We start from the raw sequence: 22,496 nt of genomic DNA, 5'->3' as shown, positions 1-22,496 counted from the left end.
TGTATTTTTTCAGAGGGAAGAAACATGATGCCGGGATGTTGGCAGACTCCAATCTGTTAGCAGATCTCAACCGATATGCCCTTTCGCCAGCTGGACGGCCTCTATGTATATACCGTGACCCGGCTTATCCTTTGCGAGTGAACCTCCAAAGCCCATTCAGAAACGCAGTTTTGACTGCTCAGATGGAGGCATATAACGAAGCCATGAGCTCAGTTATGTTTTTTGGGGACTGGCTCTTCGCAGACATCTTAAACTATTTCAAGTTTTTAGATTTTAAAAAGAACTTTAAACTTCGTTATATGCCTCAGATACCATTCAAATTATATGCCCCAGATGGAGGCATATAACGAAGCCATGAGCTCCGTTAGGTCTTCTGTGGAACAGCTCTTCGGAGACATTGTAAACTATTTCAAGTTTTTAGATGTTTTTACGTAAACTACAATTCGCGGCTAAATATTGGTTTATTGCCATTATGTTGCGAAAAGATATTTAATTACGAAGAAGAATGATTTTATCTTATAAAAAATTGATCCCGTACAGGAATTGCCTGGAAATAACCCTCCCATATCAAAACTCTTTCCCCAGTGCGACGAACATTTGTTTTTCTCGGTTCCAGGTGTACGCAACCACTAACCCCACGTAATGCGCATTCTCTCCGTTACGAATTTTCAAAATAGCGGACAGGCCAAAGAGGGAAATTAAAGAAACAAAGCGATTTTGCAATGAATACTCAACATACACCCTCGTTAGAAAGGCGAATCCACGGAAGAAAGATACAAAACTATATGATATTGAGATTGATATGATATTAAATCGATACCGAGGACCCGTTTCCAACTTGCTAAGAAGTGCATTTAGTTGCCTTCCTCCACGATAACTAGCTTTCTTGACGGCTTTCTGAAGACAGAATACTTTCTTTCTGAAGACTTCTGATATGCGGCTATTGATTATTACACCTCGTATATCTGATTGCTCAAACACTTTGTTTACGATTGTTGAAAGGAACGACTCATGGTTCTCCGTCTTCCCCTTTACACTGCTTTGAAGTAGTATAGATTAGTAAGCTGAAACGAAAAATTAATCAGGGAAGTTTACTAAAAATCCAGCAAACAAGCTTAAAAGGGGCATTTTTAAGACTTCATACTTCACAAATCTTACCCGTTCATCTTGTAAATAAACGATGGCAGATTAATTCCCGAAGCGCTTTCTGAGTTTCCCGATCCCTCTCCTTATGCTTTCACGCTTACAAAACAGGAAAAAATCAAAAGGAGGAAATAAGCTTTTTTGAAACGCCATTTGACGAGCGTAAATCTGCTTTTTGTTCGACACTCCACATATCAAAACAAAGGAAATTTGTTCCTCTTTTTGATTCTGACGATGCATTTTTAGTTTGCGCCTGCGTAAAAGAGATATCGCCCGAGACCCCTCGCTCGGTCGTGTTTTGATCAAAAACACCTTGTTAATTTCACGCAACCGCTCGGAGAAAAGGTAAAAATGACGAGAGAAAAACTTTACCTTCAAGTTAGAAAATTAGCGAAATAGAAAGCCACAATATTATTGTTTAGAATCCGCACCATGGTAAAACATTCGAAAATTACACTCGATTTGAGTGGGTTGTTGAAGTGGGCGTAGTCACTGCATTCATTTTAAGACTATTTGTACCCCATGAGTTTGATATGTATAATTTACCACAGATATTCTAGTTTTTTTAAGGTAAAATCCATGTCGAGTTCCGGAGCAGGAAAATAGTTCTTAAATTTTAATCTAGCACGTTCGACACCTCTTTTTCTTAGAGGTGACTTAGGGTGTAAACAGGTAGCACTTTTCATCTTCCGCACTGAATTTATAATTAGGTAACTTATATGAACAGCACGTGGCTCTTTTAGGGGCGGTACCTTGGGCACGCCCTTTCTTCTCCGAATTTTCTGTTTATTCTGCTGTTATGTAACAGTCTTCGACGACTATTTTCTCTTAAGATATCTTTTCAAGTATGATTCTAATTCTGTTAGTGAGTTTATTATCATTTTTATATTACCAATCTTGTTTTAGTTATGACCAACCTTGACCGCAAGAGTCAGAAATTTAAGGTAGAAAATGATTTTGTAAAGCGGAAACATCCCGAAGGTACCTACTTAGTATGTGAACTCCGTTCTGCATAGCTTAACGTGATTCGCTAATTAAGTGTAAAAGGATGACGAAGGTTAGAGGTTGATAGCTCAGTAAGCGTCACCTTTGTAAGCGGTGACCCACACTTTCCTTGAGAGATCTGAGCTAGTTCCCGTTATAGTAACTTGTGTAGAAAAAGGAGAGAATAAAGAAATAGTCAACAGAACGAGTGTTAAAAAAAACATCTAACAATATCGTTTGCGCACTTTTAAGGAACAGCCTCACTTGCCTGTGTGAAAATATCACTTCTAAGTTCTTTCGGTGTAAACCCTCCCGAACCTTTTTGCTCACTTTGCATAATACTATGCCTTTTTTTAAACTTAATACAAGGAAAGTATAATTGTGAGCACTGAAATAATTTATTCATTTAAGAAATATCTTGAATGGTGTAAACCACTGAACAAATTTCCAACAAAATAGGTGGAAATCATATTTGCAGAACCCAACAGAATTTATTCCTTCTTTAAAAAAACAGAAAATGCAAAATGACATTTAACTGACAAAATCAGTAACATGAATTAAGCTGCAATAAATTTACAAGGGAGAGTAAATCAATGCAATGTCATCTCTGTCGGGGAACTAGTTAGTAATTACTTTTTCGCAAGTCTTTCTAACAACACCATCATAGCCTGTGTTTGTTGTTGTTGTTTCTGCAAAAAAGCCATTTGAAGTGTTTGCATCTGATCTTGTCGTTAAGCCATGTTTGCAATCACAGCCTCCTGGGTTTTAAACATTTGCGCTCGCTTCTCTTTTTCGTTTTCAACTTCTCTTGCTTACAAGGCGAGCTCCTCTTCACGGATCTTAAGCTCCTTTTCTGACTTTTCCCGTGGAAATTCAGTAACATCAGCTCCGCTTCTTTGCTGCCTTTTCGCTTTTCTTTCACAGTCTTCATTAACCTTTCTTTTGTTTCACCAAGTCTTTCCAAGGCTTGGGAACGCATCTCGGTTTTTTTTGCGATCTGTTTCTACGCTCTTGCTGCTACAAGATTCTCTCGTTAATTCTGTTAGTTTCTCTCTCAGAAGTTTACTCTAACAGTACGGCGAACTTTGTTGGTTCGGGAGATGCATCACTTGCTTTTGCTTCCTCTCTACTTTGCTATCGAAATCTTCCGAGTAGCAAGTCAAATCTCTCTCTCACCACCCTTTGATTTAGTTTGAGTTTGACTGCAGTCACACTGTTGAGGTTTTCGGAAATTTGCGTCCAAATTCTACCGCTTTCATCGCTTCCTTTCTTGAACTTGTAAAACTTTTGTACCAAAATTTCTTTGCACAGCAACACGTCGTGCGCTGTTGTCCACTAAATTGGCTTGTTGTAAAAATCAAAATTAACGGAAATAAATGAACTTTCTAATAACTTGTTATCAGTACCCACCAACTTAGTGCCGAAAAAATAAACTGAAGAACTTTCCCTGCTTTTGACATCTTTTTTCTAGAGATAGATTTCGACCAAATTTCGTTCAGCTATGATTTATCAACTCGTAAAGAAACGTAAGTAATTTAATCACAAGGAAAAAATTTAAAACAATTGAGCCTTTAGGAAAAATATTATGGCAAATTCTGACGTACTCATCATTACAGATGGCAAGAGTACGGCGTGAATTCCCGCCTAAGACATGTGCAGTCCGATGGGTTTTAAGTGTAGACTTCCGGTCGCCGTAGTAGGGCCTGCATCTTAAAGTCCCTAAAATCAGCCGAGAAGCTATTGCACGAATACGAAGTGGAAACAACAACTAGCTTAGTTATGTATTACTGTTACGGTGTTGGCAAAGGTAAGTCTAAAGTCAGAGGGGCGCCTTAGATGAACTCTGGTTACGAGGGGGAATGTTAAATGGAGGGATGCAGGGGTGTAGTGGTCATGGGGAGACCAAGGGATCCAAAAACATTCCATAAAAATCGCAAATTAAATCTACTCTGTATTTTGATTTTTGAAAGACAGGTGTGTCAGAAACGTGAAAAAGCTGTACCACGCTTCCTTATTAAGTCACTGTTTATTCACTTGATTTAACGATTTTACGACAACGCTTTGGTGAACTCCCACTCACAACTCTCAGCTTATTCGCAAGAAACACACCCTCAACGTCCCGTTGTAAGCACGTGGAACAGTGCCATATATGGCGCGATAAAACACGTGCCGCATGCATGTCTGTTTAGTTATCTATAGATAAAGGAAATCTCTTACAAATGTCAATTAAATTCAGAATAATTAACGCATCGTACAGTCTCCAACACAGGTGCGTAATTCACTTACCTTGTTTTTTTTTTGCTTTTGTTTTTTTGCAAAAATTGGAAAAGATAGAAAGGAATAAAAAATAAAACCACTGCAGAACTTCAATAGCTAAAATGTGGTGGCTAACCTGAAAAAGGAGGGGTTTGTATGTGGTTTTCAATACCCTTTTTCAGATATGACCCAAAAGTCAATACTTACAGTAAATGCCTCTCGCACAGACTTATATTATTGACTGACTGACTGATTGACTACCAGACAAAATTGATAAATGAATGACTGAATGAATGAATGTCTCTTTAATGCCTCATTGATTTGCCACAAAGAATGTAGAAATAAAAGGGAAAAAAGTATTTTTTCATGATCCCCAGACTGCAAAGTCTCCACCAAGGATCACATATGATTAAGTTCTTTTTGTTATCACTGTAAAACGGGGGAATGATTTCAATCAGGGCTCTGACGGGTATGCAGCTGATGAGCAACGAAGAAAAAAATGCTTAGGTAACAAACACGTGATTGTAATGTTTGAAGATATGTTATTCCATGAGCCTGTAGCTGATGATGATTGCATGGCAAAATTGTGTTCTTTAACTGATTTCTAATTCCTACCAGCTAGAGGTACAAGACTAAATAAAAAAAGAGAAAATGTAAATTTATTCACAAAAATAGTAATTCCAAGGAGTGTGCGACTCGTTTAGAATGCGGAAAAGTAATATGGGCAAAGTCGACAAAATATGCCAGCTGTACCTCCAGCCAGTAATAAAACCTTTTTCACTATCACTTATTGAAAGAACCGTAGTGAAAATTAGGCAAACACGACTGACGTTGTGTTGTGCCGCTAGGGACGAAGGTGAACGAGAGCTACGTATAATTTCATCAGTCAGTTATTCTTTCTTTTTTTTTTTTCTTTAGTATAATCGAGAACCATATTATTTGACAAGCACTGGTTCTATTTCTGCTGCTTACATTATTATTGCTTGGGTATAATCAGGAAATTATGCGAACGACTGAGCACCTACCCCTCCAACGAACCAACAAAAGTCAACTGATGACAAGTTATGGTCAACGTTCTCTTAGGGGAAGGGTAGGTAAGTATTTGCTCAGATACTGACATTTATCCATATGTGGTTACCCCTCCAAAACTTTGGATGCAAAAAGCCCACCTCTTTTTCCCGCAAACGTGCCTTCTTTAAAGAAATTAATAAGGTATGAAATTTACGAATTGCCTTGAAATTTGGTCAGAAGACTCCCAAGATAACAATCTATAAAAAAAACTGTGTGAGGGAATTCCGTTTTTCGAAATTGGTAAAATTTTGATGAGCAAAATAGACAGAAAAATTGCAAAGCAACAAATATTAATATCAAAAAACCCCCGCACGATTTTGAAGAGCAACCCCTCAGGATTGGAATTGTGCAGAAATTTAATTGTGCGGTCTATGTTGATACCCGATTTTCTACCGCTTTATTAACCAACGGAGATATCGGGAAAAGAAATCGATGACACCGGGAGAGGCATCAAGAAGAATGATATTTACGTTTGCTAATTTGTTGTGTGACGATAAAAAAGTATCTTGACTTCCAGTTGTTCAAGGCGTTAATGACAGTTGGCTTGCTTTTCACTTGAATTTTGCAATCTACATTGTGATTGTTTTACGCAACTCTACTCTCGATTTTTATATTTTTGAGTTTTAATTAGTTTTTAATAAGTTTGTATCCACCCATTGTTTATTAAAGCAATAAAGGATATATTTAAAGTTAAAACTTTTGAAAAATAGCTAAACTTCTTATTTAGCGAGGTATCCTGTCAACAGAGAAAGATGTTTTTCGTCTTTTCACGAGCGCGGGACAAAGAGGAAAATCTGAGTCCCCACACGGAATCGAATTTCAGACCTGCGGAAGCCGCGCTCCGATGCTCTACCTCTGAGCCACAGAGACTCTATGGTGAGCGAAGTCTATTGCGAAGTTCATATGACACGCGTCCTGCACACGGCTGGGATCAGCGATGTCAATAACGTCATGTTTGTAAATAGATTAAGAGAGATGGTAAAGTTTTGAGCTTGGCAAAGAAATAGAGGAAGATTTTCTATTTGTCCCACGTTTGTGACAAGACGAAAAACATCTTTCTCCATTTCTTTACTGAGCTTAAAACTTACCATCTCTCTTATTTTAAGGGCGCGCGTAGATAGTGCTGCGAACGAGTGAGATTTCGAGTTGAACACGAGAAGAGAAATTCAACCAAGCAACCATGTATTAATCTGTTTATCGTTTAAACACAACAGCCCTTTACTGAAAAGAAAAGCCGACTTTAATAATGAATGAAAATAAAAGGATCAGCAATCTCCGAATAAAAATCGTAAAATGAACGACTAAAAACGATGAAAAATGCTGCGGAAAAACCGTGTATGACGACTACAACTGAACAACAAGAGAATTCTACATACAAGTATGCAAGGTTAGAGAGAATCTTAGAAAATCAAATAGAACAGAAAAGCACTTATTGGGGAACTAATTGTTCTAACTTAGATGGCAAAATATGAAATAAAAACTATAATTGGAGCAACACAAACGAACGAAACGTGAGAATAAAACTAAGTAAAATATAGCCCAACAACAACAGTAGTAAAAGGAACAGAGGTTGGTTTGCAATGAACTGATTGAAATTATGACGAACTGTGCGAATATTGTGCAAACAAAAACGAATGAAGCGAGCACGTTTTAACAAAAGCGCGTGTCCAATTATAATAACATCAGATGAAAATAAAATGAGAAATGCAAGTAAACAAAAGAGCGAATTTCCCTGATTCCTAACCACGGAAAAGCAAATGCAAAAGCGGGCTAAAAACAAATTATAATGAAACTATTTAAAACAGTGAAACAATGTAATAAATACACAAATTTGCGGGGTTTACGCGCTAGAGAACAAGATAAGCGACTAAAAGCGATTCGGCAATTAACAAGGTCAAGCACATGTACTGAACGTAGCAGACACTATAAAAAATCCTCCCCTACAGGGAGCAAGTTCTCTAGCTCTTTAGCCTTCTCTCAAGCGAACAGTTCAGTAGGGCAGCACAAACTCAAAGGCATCGTTTCAAAAAAGTTTATTACAGGACTCTTTCAAGATTCACCTAAACAATAAGTAACTTTTTTTCTCTTTAAGCTGCAGACGAGTTGCCGTTAAAGTTGCTTCCAAACAACATCGCGTGATTGCTTTCATATCACCTCTCGCTACAGGTCACGCATCTTAAGAATTGAAACAAGACACGCACGGCAGATTTTCCGCATCTCACTTTGCAGTTAAAGACTTTCTGTTTTCGCCTGGTGATCTCTTTATTTTGTACCTTTCCTCTGGCAAAGAAAGATAATTTTTTCCCTTCTATAGTAGCAACATAATCCTTCGTGGGTTTTTTTTTTGTTTTGTATATTTGGGCGTATCAGCGTCTGATAGCGTTTTTCTGCCAAAACTACGAATGATGCGTTCGTCTTCTTATATTTTCAAAGTTTTTAGTGGCAGGAATCCGCCTCTCCCACCCACTACCCCTTTGAAACTCTAACGTTCCACGCTCGTAGTTGCGACTTAATCCCAATCAAAACTTTCCTCCTTCTCGTAACTAATTGTTGGAATCTGATCAGTAGAGCTAAACTGCAAACCAAGCCTTTGAGTCTGTTCCTATGACGTCTCCATCGTCGACCCGTCCAAAGGCTGGGCCAGAGGGACTGACATAGATGGACCTGATCAGAATATTGTACGCAATTAACACATAAAGAGAGAGTCGGATAATCTTGCGGGTATTAAACAAAGAAACTCTGCACCTAATTTTCAATTACGAGATGGTTGTATTCAAATGTATTCAGCTTAAGCTACAAAGGAAAAGCATAACATTTACCAGATAAATACTTTATAAAGCTATACTGAAGAATTATTGACCGTATTTAAATGACTTGCAATTTATATGTGCAAATTCAATAGTAATAAAATCTGAATATAATCTCGAGTCAAACGCTCAGAAAGACTCGCTTCATGTTGTTAGCGGTCGCTCATTATTTATCGCCTATGGGGGGGGGGGGGAGGGGGGTTGGTTACGCCATAATAAAATTTATGATTCCCCCTTATTGACATTGAATTGGTGGTCAATCTTCTATAGTACTCCCTTACACTCTGTTAGAGACGACTGATCATCCTCCCTTCCTTAAAACCATGTGACCTCCCCCCCCCATCAAAGAAAAAAAGGAAGGGGAATCTCCCATCCCCCGGTGGTAAATAAATGTTTGGTCTCTAAAACTCTTTTCATGACTGTGGGAGCAAGATGGGTTGACATTCACTTTGACACCGAAGTTTGTTATCCATTCGCCGAATTTATTAAAAAACCTCTTTCCTACATATCCTAATTTAATACACTATTCTCTTTATTAAACTGTATAACTGGCTTCTTTCGTCTTTCACCACAGGTATTTTAGCATTATCTCGACCAATTCCTCAGCATCCAAGCAAACTTCTTCCATCCTGTTTCCTTAATATCGCATGTCAATGGAGTCGCTTCGGTAACAAAACTGTAATAATAATGGCGTGGTACATTTCCTCTATTGGAATGGAGCAGATATTTCAACAGAAATCTCATCTTTGAAAACGAAGTTTCGAAAAAGTTACACAGCTTACTGCAAACGGCTTGATTGTAATTCCATTATAGGGTGCGTGGATTAAAACGACTTTCAAAAGAAGGAAAAGCCATCAGGGTTCTTAAATCAGCTCAGCGCAATACATATGACATTGGTATATGAGAAATACTACCTTTTGCTCTCAGAATTGTTTCCTCCTTTTATTTCTCTTCCCAGGAGGATATGTTGGTGTCAAACATCAGAAGCCACTTCCAGGAAAGACTGGAAATGGGCTTTGACAACAAAAACAAATGAGATGGGAGGGGGAGGGGGACGGGGGGTTAGAAGGGAGGGGAGGAGAAAACTACTTTTCTGTTTCTTCCGCCCAGCTCTTATTAAACTTACTGATGGAGTTTTCAAGTTTTCCTCCCCTTACAGCCCGTGTGGTCAGGAAATTAACGGAGGGATCATGGTTCTTGTAGGATAAGGAGTGGATGGGGGGTGGGAGGGGAGGGGAGGGGAGGAGAGGGGTTGTACGGGAAGTGAGGGGGCATAGCAGCGTTGCTTTAGCAGCAGTCAATTTCCTGTCCTTCCCAATCCCACTATTATGGCTTTGTTGAGGAAACATTAAGATTTTGCGATGTTTCGTTTCCTTTACATGTTTTTGCTGTTAGAAATTAAAAACCCAACGAAAAAAAAAACACTTACTGAGTTGTGCTCCAAATCGTTAACTGTGAATACTGCCCGTTGTTTAGATCACTCCACTAACTAACAGTCGTCCACCTGGTCCTCATTGTTCGATAACGATAACCACTGCATAAATCTCCATCCGATGGATGGTACAGTATTCTTTGTTAACACATCCGTTGGATAGCGATGTATTCATTGGATAGCGTTATCCGCCCTTTGAACAACTGGGTCCTGTTCTATTTTAGAATCTATTAATTTTTTTAAAGTATTTTTAAATGACTTCGAGGATGTCGGTTTACGTTTCAAATCCGTTGTCTCTATTTCTGATGAAAGTGAAAAGACTTTATCAGCTCTATCTTTCACAGAGTTCCTTATAAAATTTGTTGAAATAATTTTGTTTCAATCTGTTGACAAAGCTCTAACTGCCAGTCTCTTTAGCAAATAATCTATAATTGGTACAAATCCAGATCTTTCTGCATGGAAAACCGACAATCATCCTTTCATCATGAAGGGGCTATGCGTCCTCGCCTGCCGAATCGCACATCTACTAACTCGTAATTAGGCCCCAGACCTGTGTGGAAACAAGCGTCCGCTGGCAATACATTACCCTTTAAGAGTTATCCACAGCACACTTTGTTTACCTCGCCCCTGTTGTGTCCCCACCCATCCCCTTTCCCCGCACACTTCCCCTTTAGGAACCTCCCAGTGGTCAAATTTCATTTAATGGCTGTGCAGATCGAAACAGAAATAAAAAAACAATGCCTGAAAACTTTTTTTTGCTTTGGTTTATATTGAAAGAGAGGCGCTCGAGGCTTATAAAGAATGGAAAAAACATTGCTGCTCGTGGATGATACATGCTTATGATATTCCTTTCATAACAAAACTCTAAAAACAATGGCGTTTTACACTTCTTTTCGTCTAATGTAAATACCTCAGAAGCATAAGCATCACCTTAAACGAAAAAAACATCACAAAGGTAGCTATTATAACTTGAATGTAATCTAATCAAAGAGGAACTAAAGACAATTAAAAAAGCTCTTTCCTACATCTGCAAAAGGGAAAATTTAAAAAACATTTTTAAAATTTTAGCAGATTTCCGCTTTCTAAAGTAAAAACAAAACAACCCCAAAAGAAAAAAAGAAAAAAAAGAGGAAAACTTCAAATGAACGCTAGTAAACACTGAGAATCTGAGAGTATAAATCGTAACTGTTAGCGGCAGTACCACATGTAAAAACCCAGTTGCAATCGCAATTTGAACGACATGGGCATCTCCTTACAAAGAGCAGATTCGGGCAGTTATCACTTCCTTGTGACAGGAACTAAGATATTTCGAATCATCTAAAAACTGTCGGAAAACTGTTAGAAAATTTGCATAAGATGTGATGAGGAGAGACTTATCACCGCCGCAGTGCAATCGAGTCAATCGATATCTCCTTCCATATTGAAAGTTCGAAATAAAATATTTAATGGAATCATAATGTCATAATTCTACCTTTCAAACAACTTATTATCCACGCGTAAATCGCAACTTGTCACTTGAACGAATTTTCCCATGGTTAATATGTAATCTGGATTGCTTCATGTCCTTCAGGAAAAAGAAGAGTCAAAGCTCTCTTTAATTTTCCCCTGAGGTGGCCGGCTCACTAGGAAGAAACAGGAGATCGTTCGGTCCAATAACGTTGGTCTGTAGAGATTATCAAGCTAATAACTGAGAAGATTGTGCCCTTTGGTTCATCAGTGACAGCATTAACTATTTCAAATCTGTATTTCTCGGTCCAACCGACACTAAAAATAGTTCCTTTGTAATTTTGTAAGCACTTTCTATAGCATTTTATTGTCAAGGAAAATAAATCTCAAGGCTCAAAGCCAATATAACGTTCTAGCACGTGAAAGACTCCCTGAAAAAAGCTAAATTTTTGGAAATTGATTGTGATGAAATCCCTGTTCCGTTTGTTGTACTGCAAGGATACTGAGTAGTTCAAAATCTCCACTTGGTGATGATATTCGTGCAAGTCGTACAAATTGCTATTGTGGCGAGTGGGTTTTACATGTTGTATTGCCGCTGACAAGTTGCGATTTCTGCCCTCTCAGTGTTTACGAGCGTTCAATCGAGGTTTTCTTCTTCTCTTTGGTTGTTTTCACCTAGAATGCGCGGAAGTATGCTGATATTTCGAAAAATGTCCATTTCTCGTCTTCTATGGGGCGACCAATGGACATGACATGTGTCACGGCGTGACAACGTACATGTTAATGACAAATGACCGGTGTGAGGGTAGTTTCGTGTAGATCAGCCGACTTCAACATGTCTTAAATGACATACAAGTATAACATTGTATCTTCAGAGGACTTCAGATCGCTCAAATTCCCATAAAAGAAGGTGCAGCATTCGGAATCTGGATGATATGCACACGATTTGAGGTAGATGTTTGTTGCTACGTCGAGTAGTCCTCCATGAAGGTTGATCAATTTTTTTTTTAAAGATGACTACTAGAGGTGAGATTTCTCTTCGGGATATTGCTCATCAGATAACATTCTTTCAAAGCCTTGAATGTTTCATTTTTCTGAAACATTTATTGTTGAAAACATTAGATGTAAACATCGCCAAATTATGCAATATCTGATTTTGAGCTTCGTTCGCGAATTTCCTCCATAAAAAGTAGAGGCAAGCCCGCAGAGATTTTTACATATTTAATAACTAGAATATTATAACCAGCTAGGTGGGTAGTTTCAGTTGCAGAATCGGTGCATTTTTGGAGAAATTCAGATAAACGTTTTCCCTGTTTTACCCGACAACAAAAATGACCGAAACTATACCGAGATGAATAATCCATTGGTGTGTTCACATTCACTCCCAGGGAAAATTGAATGAATCAATGTAGAGACGAGTGATGTTACTATGTATGATAGAAGTGCCAATTTGTAATGTTTTATTTAGCTCGAGATAGAGAAATAAAAATTTCAATTTTTTTTGCGACGTTTTTGTGTGAAAACGAGGCCCTAGGCCTCGAACAAGCAGCTGTTGTTACCATGGCAACAAGAGTGCTGCGACCTCTATAAAGGGTATTTTTGTGCATCCACCCTGAGCGCCTAACTGCATGCAAAATTTGAAGGGGGGTTGAAAATTTTCATTCCCCAAGATGTTTTATTCTTACAGAGAGTTGTTCTTAATTCGGCTGTTTCGTCCTGGTTAGCAGCTAAACCTCGTCGCAAGCGCCCTCCAAAGGTTTTCAACACAGCACCACAACCAGGTCCAGGATCTGCAAATGAGGATGTTCCAGTGGTAATTGTACATGATGTTGGTGTACAGGCAACTGATGATGACGCCTAGTTACTCTATTCTGTTGAGGAAGAGGTAGAGAAAATCTCCAAAGCCTTGGAGCTGCCAGATTTGGATGCCGAAGATTCTGATTGTGGCTCTGACTTTGAGTTTTCATAAACTACAAAAAGTGTCAGTTTCACACTTTATCACTTTATAAGCTGAAGTTAAAGGCCCATTTCCAACCTTGAGCCAACGCGTTCGTTTGTTTTCGTTTTGAACCACCGCTTTTGTTTAAATAGCGCCTCTGATTGGTTAGTTATTTTTACCTTGTCAGGTCTCAAAATACCTTCTGCCTTTTCTCCGATGAATTTGAAGAGCTTATCAAAATAATTCTGTTTAAAACAGTTCTATACGTTTTAATCCGGTATGGAATTGGATGAATCTATTGATTTAGTAGATTCCGAGGCAGTAAACGCTTATGGATCGGTTGTTGCTAAAGAGAAACGCGAAAATCCTTGCGAGCATTTCGAAGAAGGTGAAAATGTTGATCCACCACGTTTTCATTCATTCATCAATTTTTTTTTAATTGAAGTTTGCCATCCTTGTTAAATAGGACCAAGGGTCAGTTGACGTTTCCTGCCCGTGGAGAGGAACTTGCGCTCGAAAGAGTGGTCGGCGTTGTTGTCCATGCAAAGCAGCAAATAAGAATTGTAACGCAAACTGTCAGTGTCGCTGACGTTCGAGTTCCTGCAATGAAGTGACTACACTTAAAATAATTAAACGTCCGGCAGTGCGATATTTTTCCATATTTCTCTTCGAAATCCAAAAAATATTTATATGAAAATGTTCTACCTTTATGTACAATCCTCAAGCGCCTCCAGGCAGCCTAAAATTTCGAACTTGATGTTTCTTGCTAACCCTGTTTACAGAGTACGAAGCCATCCAGGCGCTTAAAATTTCAATGACACGGCTGGACACGGTCCTTAAACAACTCCATATTTCTCCTTGAAATATACTAATTTTTCACTAGAAAATATTCTACCTTCATTTACAATCCTCAAGCGCTTCTAAAAAGTGAAAAAATGCCAACTTTCTCCGTTTCGCTGACCTTGTACACAGAGTACGAAGAGATCCAAGCGTGACACTAAGAAAATTTTCACCAGACACTACCGGACACGGTCTTCAAATAACTAAACGTCCGGCAGTCTGATATTTTTCCACATTTCTCTTTGAAAAATACCAGTTTCTATTGGAAGTATTTTGTCTTCATTTGAAAATAATTTGAATATTGTCCTTTTCGCCGACTCTTCACGGAGTACGAAGAGCTCCAGGCGTGACACTTAAAAAATTTTTTCTTAGGATTCTTCAAGACAAAATTCAAAATACTGTAAGGAAACAGTGAAATAACGAACGGCGAATATATTTACCGTAAAACTGTTGACTATATGTTCAGGATGGCTCTTGAGAAAGACGATTTTAGAAGGGTTTCAGTGATCTGGGAATTTCGTGTTACAGGAAATTGGGTCGCGGCGCGAGTTGCATCAAGGTTGGAAATGGGCCTTTAACTTGTAACTGTAGGATAAAAAGAGGCTCCGAAAACAACACTGAAATAAACAAATTCTCCCAGAGTACCATTCTTTTTTATTATAATAGATTAAGTATGGATCATTGCAAGAAGATTTCTTCTCCAGATTGCAGGAAAATGCGTTTCTGGGAGACTTTTCTTTTAAAAATTTTCCTCAATTTTCAAAGGTACCTGCTTACTTTAAAGGCAGTGCCCTTCTACTTGAAAGTTGTTTAAACCCTGCTTTAATTGCCTCAGCAAGACATTCCATTCTAAAACAAATCAAACTTGGTTAGCATCTTGTTCACTTTGATTGCCTCAGCAATACATGTAGCACCCGTAACACTAATACCATTGTAAGACAATTCCAAATTGGTTAGCGTCTTGTTCACTTTGATTGCCTCAGCAATACATGTAGCACCCGCATCACTAATACCATTGTAAGACAATTTCAAATTGGTTAGCGTCTTGTTCACTTTGATTGCCTCAGCAATACATGTAGCACCCGCATCACTAATACCATTGTAAGACAATTTCAAATTGGTTAGCGTCTTGTTCACTTTGATTGCCTCAGCAATACATGTAGCACCCGCATCACTAATACCATTGCCTCGCAAATCCAAATTGGTTAGCGTCTTGTTCACTTTGATTGCCTCAGCAATACATGTAGCACCCGCATCTCTAATACCATTATTTCGCAAATCCAAATTGGTTAGCGTCTTGTTCACTTTGATTGCCTCAGCAATACATGTAGCACCCGCAGCACTAATATCATTCCCAGACAAATCCAAATTGGTTAGCGTCTTGTTCACTTTGATTGCCTCAGCAATACATGTAGCACCCGCAGCACTAATACCATTGTAAGACAAATCCAAATTGGTTAGCGTCTTGTTCCCTTTGATTGCCTCAGCAATACATGTAGCACCCGCAGCACTAATATCATTCCAAGACAAATCCAAATTGGTTCGCGTCTTGTTCACTTTGATTGCCTCAGCAATACATGTAGCACCCGCAGCACTAATACCACTGTAAGACAAATCCAACTTGGTTAGCGCCTTGTTCACTTTGATTACCTCAGCAATACATGTAGCAACCGCATCACTAATACCATTGTAAGACAAATCCAAATTGGTTAGCGTCTTGTTCACTTTGATTGCCTCAGCAATACATGTAGCACCTGCAGCACTAATATCATTGCCTCGCAAATCCAAATTGGTTAGCGTCTTGTTCACTTTGATTGCCTCAGCAATACATGTAGCACCCGCAGCACTAATACCATTGTAAGACAAATCCAAATTGGTTAGCGTCTTGTTCACTTTGATTGCCTCAGCAATACATGTAGCACCCGCAGCACTAATATGATTCCCAGACAAATCCAAATTGGTTAGCGTCTTGTTCACTTTGATTGCCTCAGCAACACATGTAGCACCCGCAGCACTAATATTATTCCAAGACAAATCCAAATTGGTTAGCGTCTTGTTCACTTTGATTGCCTCAGCAATACATGTAGCACCCGCAGCACTAATATCATTCCAAGACAAATCCAAATTGGTTAGCGTCTTGTTCACTTTGATTGCCTCAGCAATACATGTAGCACCCGCAGCACTAATATCATTCCAAGACAAATCCAAATTGGTTAGCGTCTTGTTCACTTTGATTGCCTCAGCAATACATGTAGCACCCGCAGCACTAATACCATTCTTTCGCAAATCCAAATTGGTTAGCGTCTTGTTCACTTTGATTGCCTCAGCAATACATGTAGCACCCGCAGCACTAATACCATTCTTTCGCAAATCCAAATTGGTTAGCGTCTTGTTCACTTTGATTGCCTCAGCAATACATGTAGCACCCGCAGCACTAATACCATTCTTTCGCAAATCCAAATTGGTTAGCGTCTTGTTCACTTTGATTGCCTCAGCAATACATGTAGCACCCGCATCACTTATACCATTCTTTCGCAAATCCAAATTGGTCAGATTCAAACCAGTACCAAACGACTTCGATAAATGCGAGTGAGAATCGCTTTTTTCCCTTTTGCATTCGTTGATGGCCTTCAATACAATTTTTGCACCACCGCCTTTATTTTTGTTGACTTCATTTGTTAAACTCTTTACAAGAGCCACAGCCTGTTCATCGCATTTCATGGCCAAAATTCCACACGAAAACAAAAGTATTTGTTTAAGTTCAACGAAATACCTGGGATCGGAAACTAGTTCTTCAGGTTTCATTTCCTTGCTTTGAATCTGAGAACAAATGAAGAATGCTGCAAAGAATTCTTGAAAACTTTTATGTAAGAACGCATAATGCAGTGTTTGTCTCAGTTTGCTGCCACCAGGCTGCACTGACAGAAACCCAAATTCAGTCAGGTCTTTTGCATGGTTTCTCAATTCACTTTCATTTAAATGCAGCTTATCGTCAAGTAAACCATTCAACGCTACTTTTCCAAGGTGATTCAATTGCGGTTTGTAATGGTTTGTCAGGTCTTCGATCTTTTCTAATAGTCCCTTCTTTTTTCTATATCTTCTCAAAACACATTCAACCATATCCAAGTACAGTTGAGCTCTGCTTTCGGGGAGTGTGCCCTCAAACTCTTCGCATAAAAGGCAAAGAAGTGCTGTGTTTAGAGGATTGGCCGCTATTTCTCTCAGGTTTTTATCTCGCGACATCCGTTGCGAGAGCTTGGTGGCTAAATCCGTCCTTTCTTTAAAGTACTTAGTGACAAATCCTCTCACATGCTTTTCAGTGAATCCTTCGATCTGAAGCAGCGCATCACAACATTTTCTCACCTCTTTTCCAGCTTCGTGTCTTGCTGTTGCAACTATGTGGCATCTGGGGAGTACTCTTCCTTCAATTAATTCGGAAAACATCGACAATTTACTGGACGGTAACTCATCCAATCCATCCAATATCAATAAAACGCTGGACTGATTTTCACGAATAAACTGAAAGAATTGTTGTTTGACTTCTTCATTGATGTCTCGGGGCAGAAGCTGATCATCAATGGCTTCCCAGACGTCAGAATGGATGTCTCGACATTTCAACAACAATACCACTTTAAATGCTGTTGAGCCGCAGCCCTGAGGTTTTTGCTGTTTTGTTGCCCAGTCGTAGGCGTACTTTTTACAATAGGTGGTTTTTCCCATACCAGGTTCTCCTTCAATCAACACTGTTCTCGGCGCTGAACACTCTTCATACGGGTCTAGTATTGACGACATGTCAACAAATACGTCAGTGATTTCTCCTCTCGTTTTCTTTCTTCTGACCACTTTGAGCCTTGTAAAAATATTGCCAAGAAAAAACTGAAACTCTTCACACCATGGAAATGGTGAGAGCCATCCCTCGCGAGTCTTGTACAGCTGGCGAATTCCATTGATAAGCTCAGTTGGATCAAAAATACCTAGCAGTAGCAAAATAAGTAAGAAATCTAATGAATGCGGCGTTAAAAATTGCGGTACCTCTCTGGTCTTCGGCACCGAATTTAAATATGCGAATGAGTAAGATACCGTTGCCAAAGAAATTACTTGGACGATGTAAACAGTTTTAGTGTATGATTCATGCCTACTGATTAAAAGCCATTCAGAGTATGAATTCAGTTGAACCTATTCTGTTTCTTCGGCTTTAGCGGTGTCTAACAGTGAAACTCTGGCGTAAAATAAATTACTCGGGAGACAGATATTCATATCATTGGAGCCGTAGTCTGAGCAAGGCTTTTTCTGGATATAGTGAGACTACGAACTAATAAATGAAAACGAAATAACGCCTTTCTGCCTTCTTTGTCACGCAGTTTCATCAAAAATGCCGCAGAAAACTGGAGGCTCGCCTGCGATGAAGTGGGAGGTTTTGCCAACAGTCTTTTCCTCAGGAAATGTAAAATAACCACATACATCTTATTCTAACTCATTTTACTCAAGACGATACTCATTCAGCTATTTTCCCATGTAGAATTGAATACTCCACAATATGAGCGAAGGAAGGGTTTACTTCTTTTATTCAGAAATATGCGGATCACATTCGATGCTATTAGGTATTCGGCACTGAATTTAAATAAGTGAACGAGTACGACACCATCGCCAAAGAACTTAATTGGACCATGAAAAAAGGTATCAATGCATAATTCATGTTAATTTAATGACCAAAGGCCATTTAGCTTATAAATGCCGTCGAACCTACTCTGTTAATTTCTAACACGGAGCCGAACTTAATGCCAATATTTTCTTTAAAACGGTACTTTATTTTTATATCGTTCTCCCTTCTAATATAAATGTAATGTTTCTGGGCTAATTACGGGTGAAAGTTTAAATAAATGAAGGGAATGAAAGCACACCACAGAGACTATTCCAGAGATTGTTTAAATTGAAAAACTGAATCTCTTTAAGATAGGATGATCTCTCTTACATACAGAACATGTTTACTACGACTAACTATTGTATAATTCAACTAACCTTCATCCTTGCTTTCTCCCACAGGGGCTGCCAAAGTACACAGCTTTCCCTTCACTTCTTTAAGTTCACTGTCCATCTTTGCCATTTCGCTTCTCATTTTCTCAAGAGACCCTTTTGTGGAATAACATTGGAACTTTTAGTCCGAGTGGGAGTCACTTTATTCATTAAAAGTTAACTAAATAGATCCTTTTCCCTTCCTATGTGTATTTTTTTTATTCTAAACAACATTCTAAAGAACCTTATGGCCCGGCTTCAGCGGTTTCTAATAGTGAAACTCAGGAGATAAATATTGATTTCATTGGAGCCGATAGTCTAAGAAATATATTTGTCGGTAAAAGCGACATTGTAGGAACTAATTAATAAAAACCAAAGAACGCCTTTCCGCCCTCTCATTTCTCCCTATGTCCTCAACAAAAGTAAAACTAGTATAAGACAATAGCCCTCTAAGCTAAATATGTAAGAGTGTTGTCAGAAAACTATCCAACACCGTGAGGTAGCCTCACATCCGTGCCATCTCATTCATCCCACACATAACCAAGTATCTTCATTTGTAGCCAGGGCAGGTTGGAAGCCAGGGTGTGCTCTTACAACAATACATTACGTAATAAAATGTTAAATTGGCCGACATCACGCGAATAATGTGGTCATGCTCAAAAGATGTTTTAATAAATCCCTGTTTATCTGTGAGTAGCTCTATCTAGTAACCAACCTTCATCTGCGCTTTTTTCCACTGTGGTCGCCTGGCTACTAAGCGTCTCTAAAACCTCCTTCATTTTAATCTCTATCTTCTCAGTTGTGTCTCTGAGGTCGTGCCTTATCTTTCCTAGCGAATCTGGAAATGTAAGAAAGATAAGCGCAATCTCATAAGCACATTTACACCACAGATTCACGTTTACGTGTAGACAAAACAATGAAACGTATATCAATATCTAGTCGATTCAGAATAAAGTTCCAAGTATGTGACTAGTTCCGTCCACAATGAAAACATCTTGAGTAACCCTACACCGCGGTGATTCAAAGCTGGAGAAATCTAGAGACCCGCCTGCGATGAAGTGGGAGGTTTTGCCGACAGTCTTTTCCTCAGGAAATGTAAAATAACCACATACATCTTATTCTAACCTATTTTACTCGAGACGATCCTCATTTAACTATTTTCCCATGTAGAATTGAATACTCCAATACGCCAGGAGGAAGGATTTGGTTATTTCATTCGGAAATATGCGGGTCACATCTAACGCTACTGGGAAGTTAGGTTCATTATAAGAAAAGTAATACTAAAACAAGACGATAAACTATCCCCACTACGATGATACATAAGTATGAGTGCCGTCAAAACACCATCAAATCCGAGAGGTAGCCAGGACAGAAAATCTCAGATTCTATGGCATCCCACAGACTACATGGAATTTTCATGTAGGGTGTGCTCTTATACTAGTAAAGAACCAAAGTATGCTGTGTTGGCCGACATCCAGCGATTACCGTCGTCATGCACATCAGTTGCGTTATGGCCCCAAGAAAACAGTGTCGCTCTTAATAATTTTTTCTTGGTGAGTAGCTCTTTCTACCAACCTTCTTGTGTGCTTTTTTCAGCTGAGGCCGTCAGACTACTAAGCTTTTCTTTCACCTCTTTCATTTCAATCTCCATCTTATCAGTTGTGTCTCTGAAGTTTCTTTCTATGACGCTTCTCATGTTTTCCAGCGAATCTGAAAATTTCAAAAGGTATGCGCATTTTCATAAGCAAATTTATATCACAGCTTCACGGTAGGTGCAGATAAAACAATGATACGTATATCGATATCTATCCGATTCCGAATCAAATAGATCAAACTCGATAAGACGCTTAGTAAGCACAAAAATGCACTCCAGCAGTTGTACACGTGTACCCACGAACAGACAAAAATACTGCAAATGAAAACATAGTGTCAACATTTGGATTAGTTCTTCAAATTACACACAACGTAAAAATACCTTCCAAATATGAAACTAATGCCGACCAAAACTAAAACATCATGAGCTAGCCTACACTGCCGTGTTAACTGAAAATATATACTTTTGTAGCCCTCAGATTCATCCACATTGGCAGTGGACAATGTTTTTCTGACCTTCAATTTCTTCAAGCTTGTCTTTAATGCTGTCGTCGTCTTTCTTCCATTGTTTCATCAGTTCACGGTAATGCTCCTCGATATCTGGATCCATGCAGTCGTGCTCAAGATTATCGATTTCAGCTCTAAAATGAGCTCCTCCCAGTCTCACCAAAGCTTCTCGTATCTCCTGCCAGTAATCACTGAAGCTAACGTCATCCACAAAGGCTTGAGATGCATGTCCGTATACAGTGTTTCTGTAATATTTCACTCTGGCGATATCATCTGCGATGCTTATATCTGTAGCTAGGGGAAGACGATCCCATCCGTTGGCAGGAGGGCCCAAACCACAGATATTTCTAAGAAGCACCACTAGAAGTGTGATATCGAAGGCTGCAGAAGACACGGGTGAGTGAGTAGGGTACAACCTTCCCCATTGCGTGGGATTCAGCACTTTCTTCTTCCCTTTGTACAGTGATTGCAATGTGGCGTAATGCACTGAGGTACTTCCCAAAACTTTATGTAGAGTCGCTGGTGGATGTATTTTGTCAAAAGTGGACCGGAGCACTTGAGATCCAACGTCCACCAGGAGGCGGCATAGCCTTGCATAGTTTGTAGTCTCTTTCGTAAACGCAAATGGCGATGGAGCCGTAGCCATGAAACTGACTTTACCAGGATGACCTGTCAAACATGAATTGACAATGTGTTATGTTGATCAAATCCATTTGAAAAAAAAATCCCGATAGCCAATTGAGACCGAGAATGATTTCAAATCGTGATGCATGCAAAAACATATGCAAACAGGACACAATTATTCCCAGCAAATAAATTATTAACCCTTTAACTCCCACATCAAATTTGTAATTCTCCTTACTCCCAACCATACAATTCTTATAATGTTAGTTCAGAGAATTTAGGATTGGATCAACTAATTATCCCCAAATTTATACATTTCTTCACTCTCATCACTTATCTGGTTGATATTATGTTGATATTGTAAGGAGAAATTCTGTCTTGGTCACTCATGGCAATTATAGGGTTAATACTGATTGACAAAATGAAGGCAAGTTTCAAAAATGAGAGAAAAAAAGAGCAGCAAGTCCTCCTACCTTGTGTAGAGTTTCCTGGGTTCAAGAAAATAACCCTTGAATCAGGGATAAAGTCAGAGAGTCTGAAAAGGGAAGCAGCAGAACAACAGTTACCATATATCAGTTATAAAAGACAATGGCAGTCACAAACATGGGCACTAACAGGTGCTCCTAGGTTATAAGTGGTATTAACGGCAACATTATATAATTATATCACAGTAATTTCACATCATCAGCTGGGTTGATAATGTAAATTATGTATGATTCAGTTTTCTTGAGCATGCTCTAACTGGTGTTTCTGCTGTCTTTTGGTTCTTGCTTTCTAGTGCAGACACCGAGTTTTACATCGGAAGAGCCCTTAGGGTTACTGATAATGAGGTTGAAATCAA

General features: G+C 39.0%; 2 protein-coding genes and 1 pseudogene across 2 annotated transcripts in view; all 3 read right to left on the bottom strand.

Moving 5' to 3' along the window:
* LOC149043727 (tyrosine-protein phosphatase Lar-like) overlaps positions 1-22,496 on the bottom strand; it is a 138,147-nt gene that overhangs the window by 112,977 nt on the left and 2,674 nt on the right. The window lies entirely within an intron of this gene.
* LOC149043729 (uncharacterized) lies at positions 2,757-4,302 on the bottom strand (annotated as a pseudogene).
* Positions 14,555-22,187, bottom strand: LOC149043728 (uncharacterized). Its single transcript, XM_089210681.1, has 6 exons — positions 22,129-22,187; positions 21,041-21,700; positions 20,507-20,641; positions 19,647-19,769; positions 18,938-19,048; positions 14,555-17,892 (listed from the first exon to the last, which is right to left on the bottom strand). The coding sequence occupies exons 2-6, from the start codon at positions 21,675-21,677 to the stop codon at positions 14,768-14,770; spliced, it is 4,131 nt and encodes a 1,376-aa protein (XP_089066807.1). The 5' UTR covers positions 21,678-21,700; positions 22,129-22,187; the 3' UTR covers positions 14,555-14,767.

Source organism: Pocillopora damicornis, chromosome 6, assembly GCF_964200805.1.
Source record: "Pocillopora damicornis chromosome 6, jaPocDami1.2, whole genome shotgun sequence".
Classification (NCBI taxonomy): Eukaryota; Metazoa; Cnidaria; class Anthozoa; order Scleractinia; family Pocilloporidae; genus Pocillopora; species Pocillopora damicornis.
The sequence above is the reverse complement of the archived record's forward strand: the minus strand, read 5'-3'. Positions and strand labels throughout refer to the sequence as shown.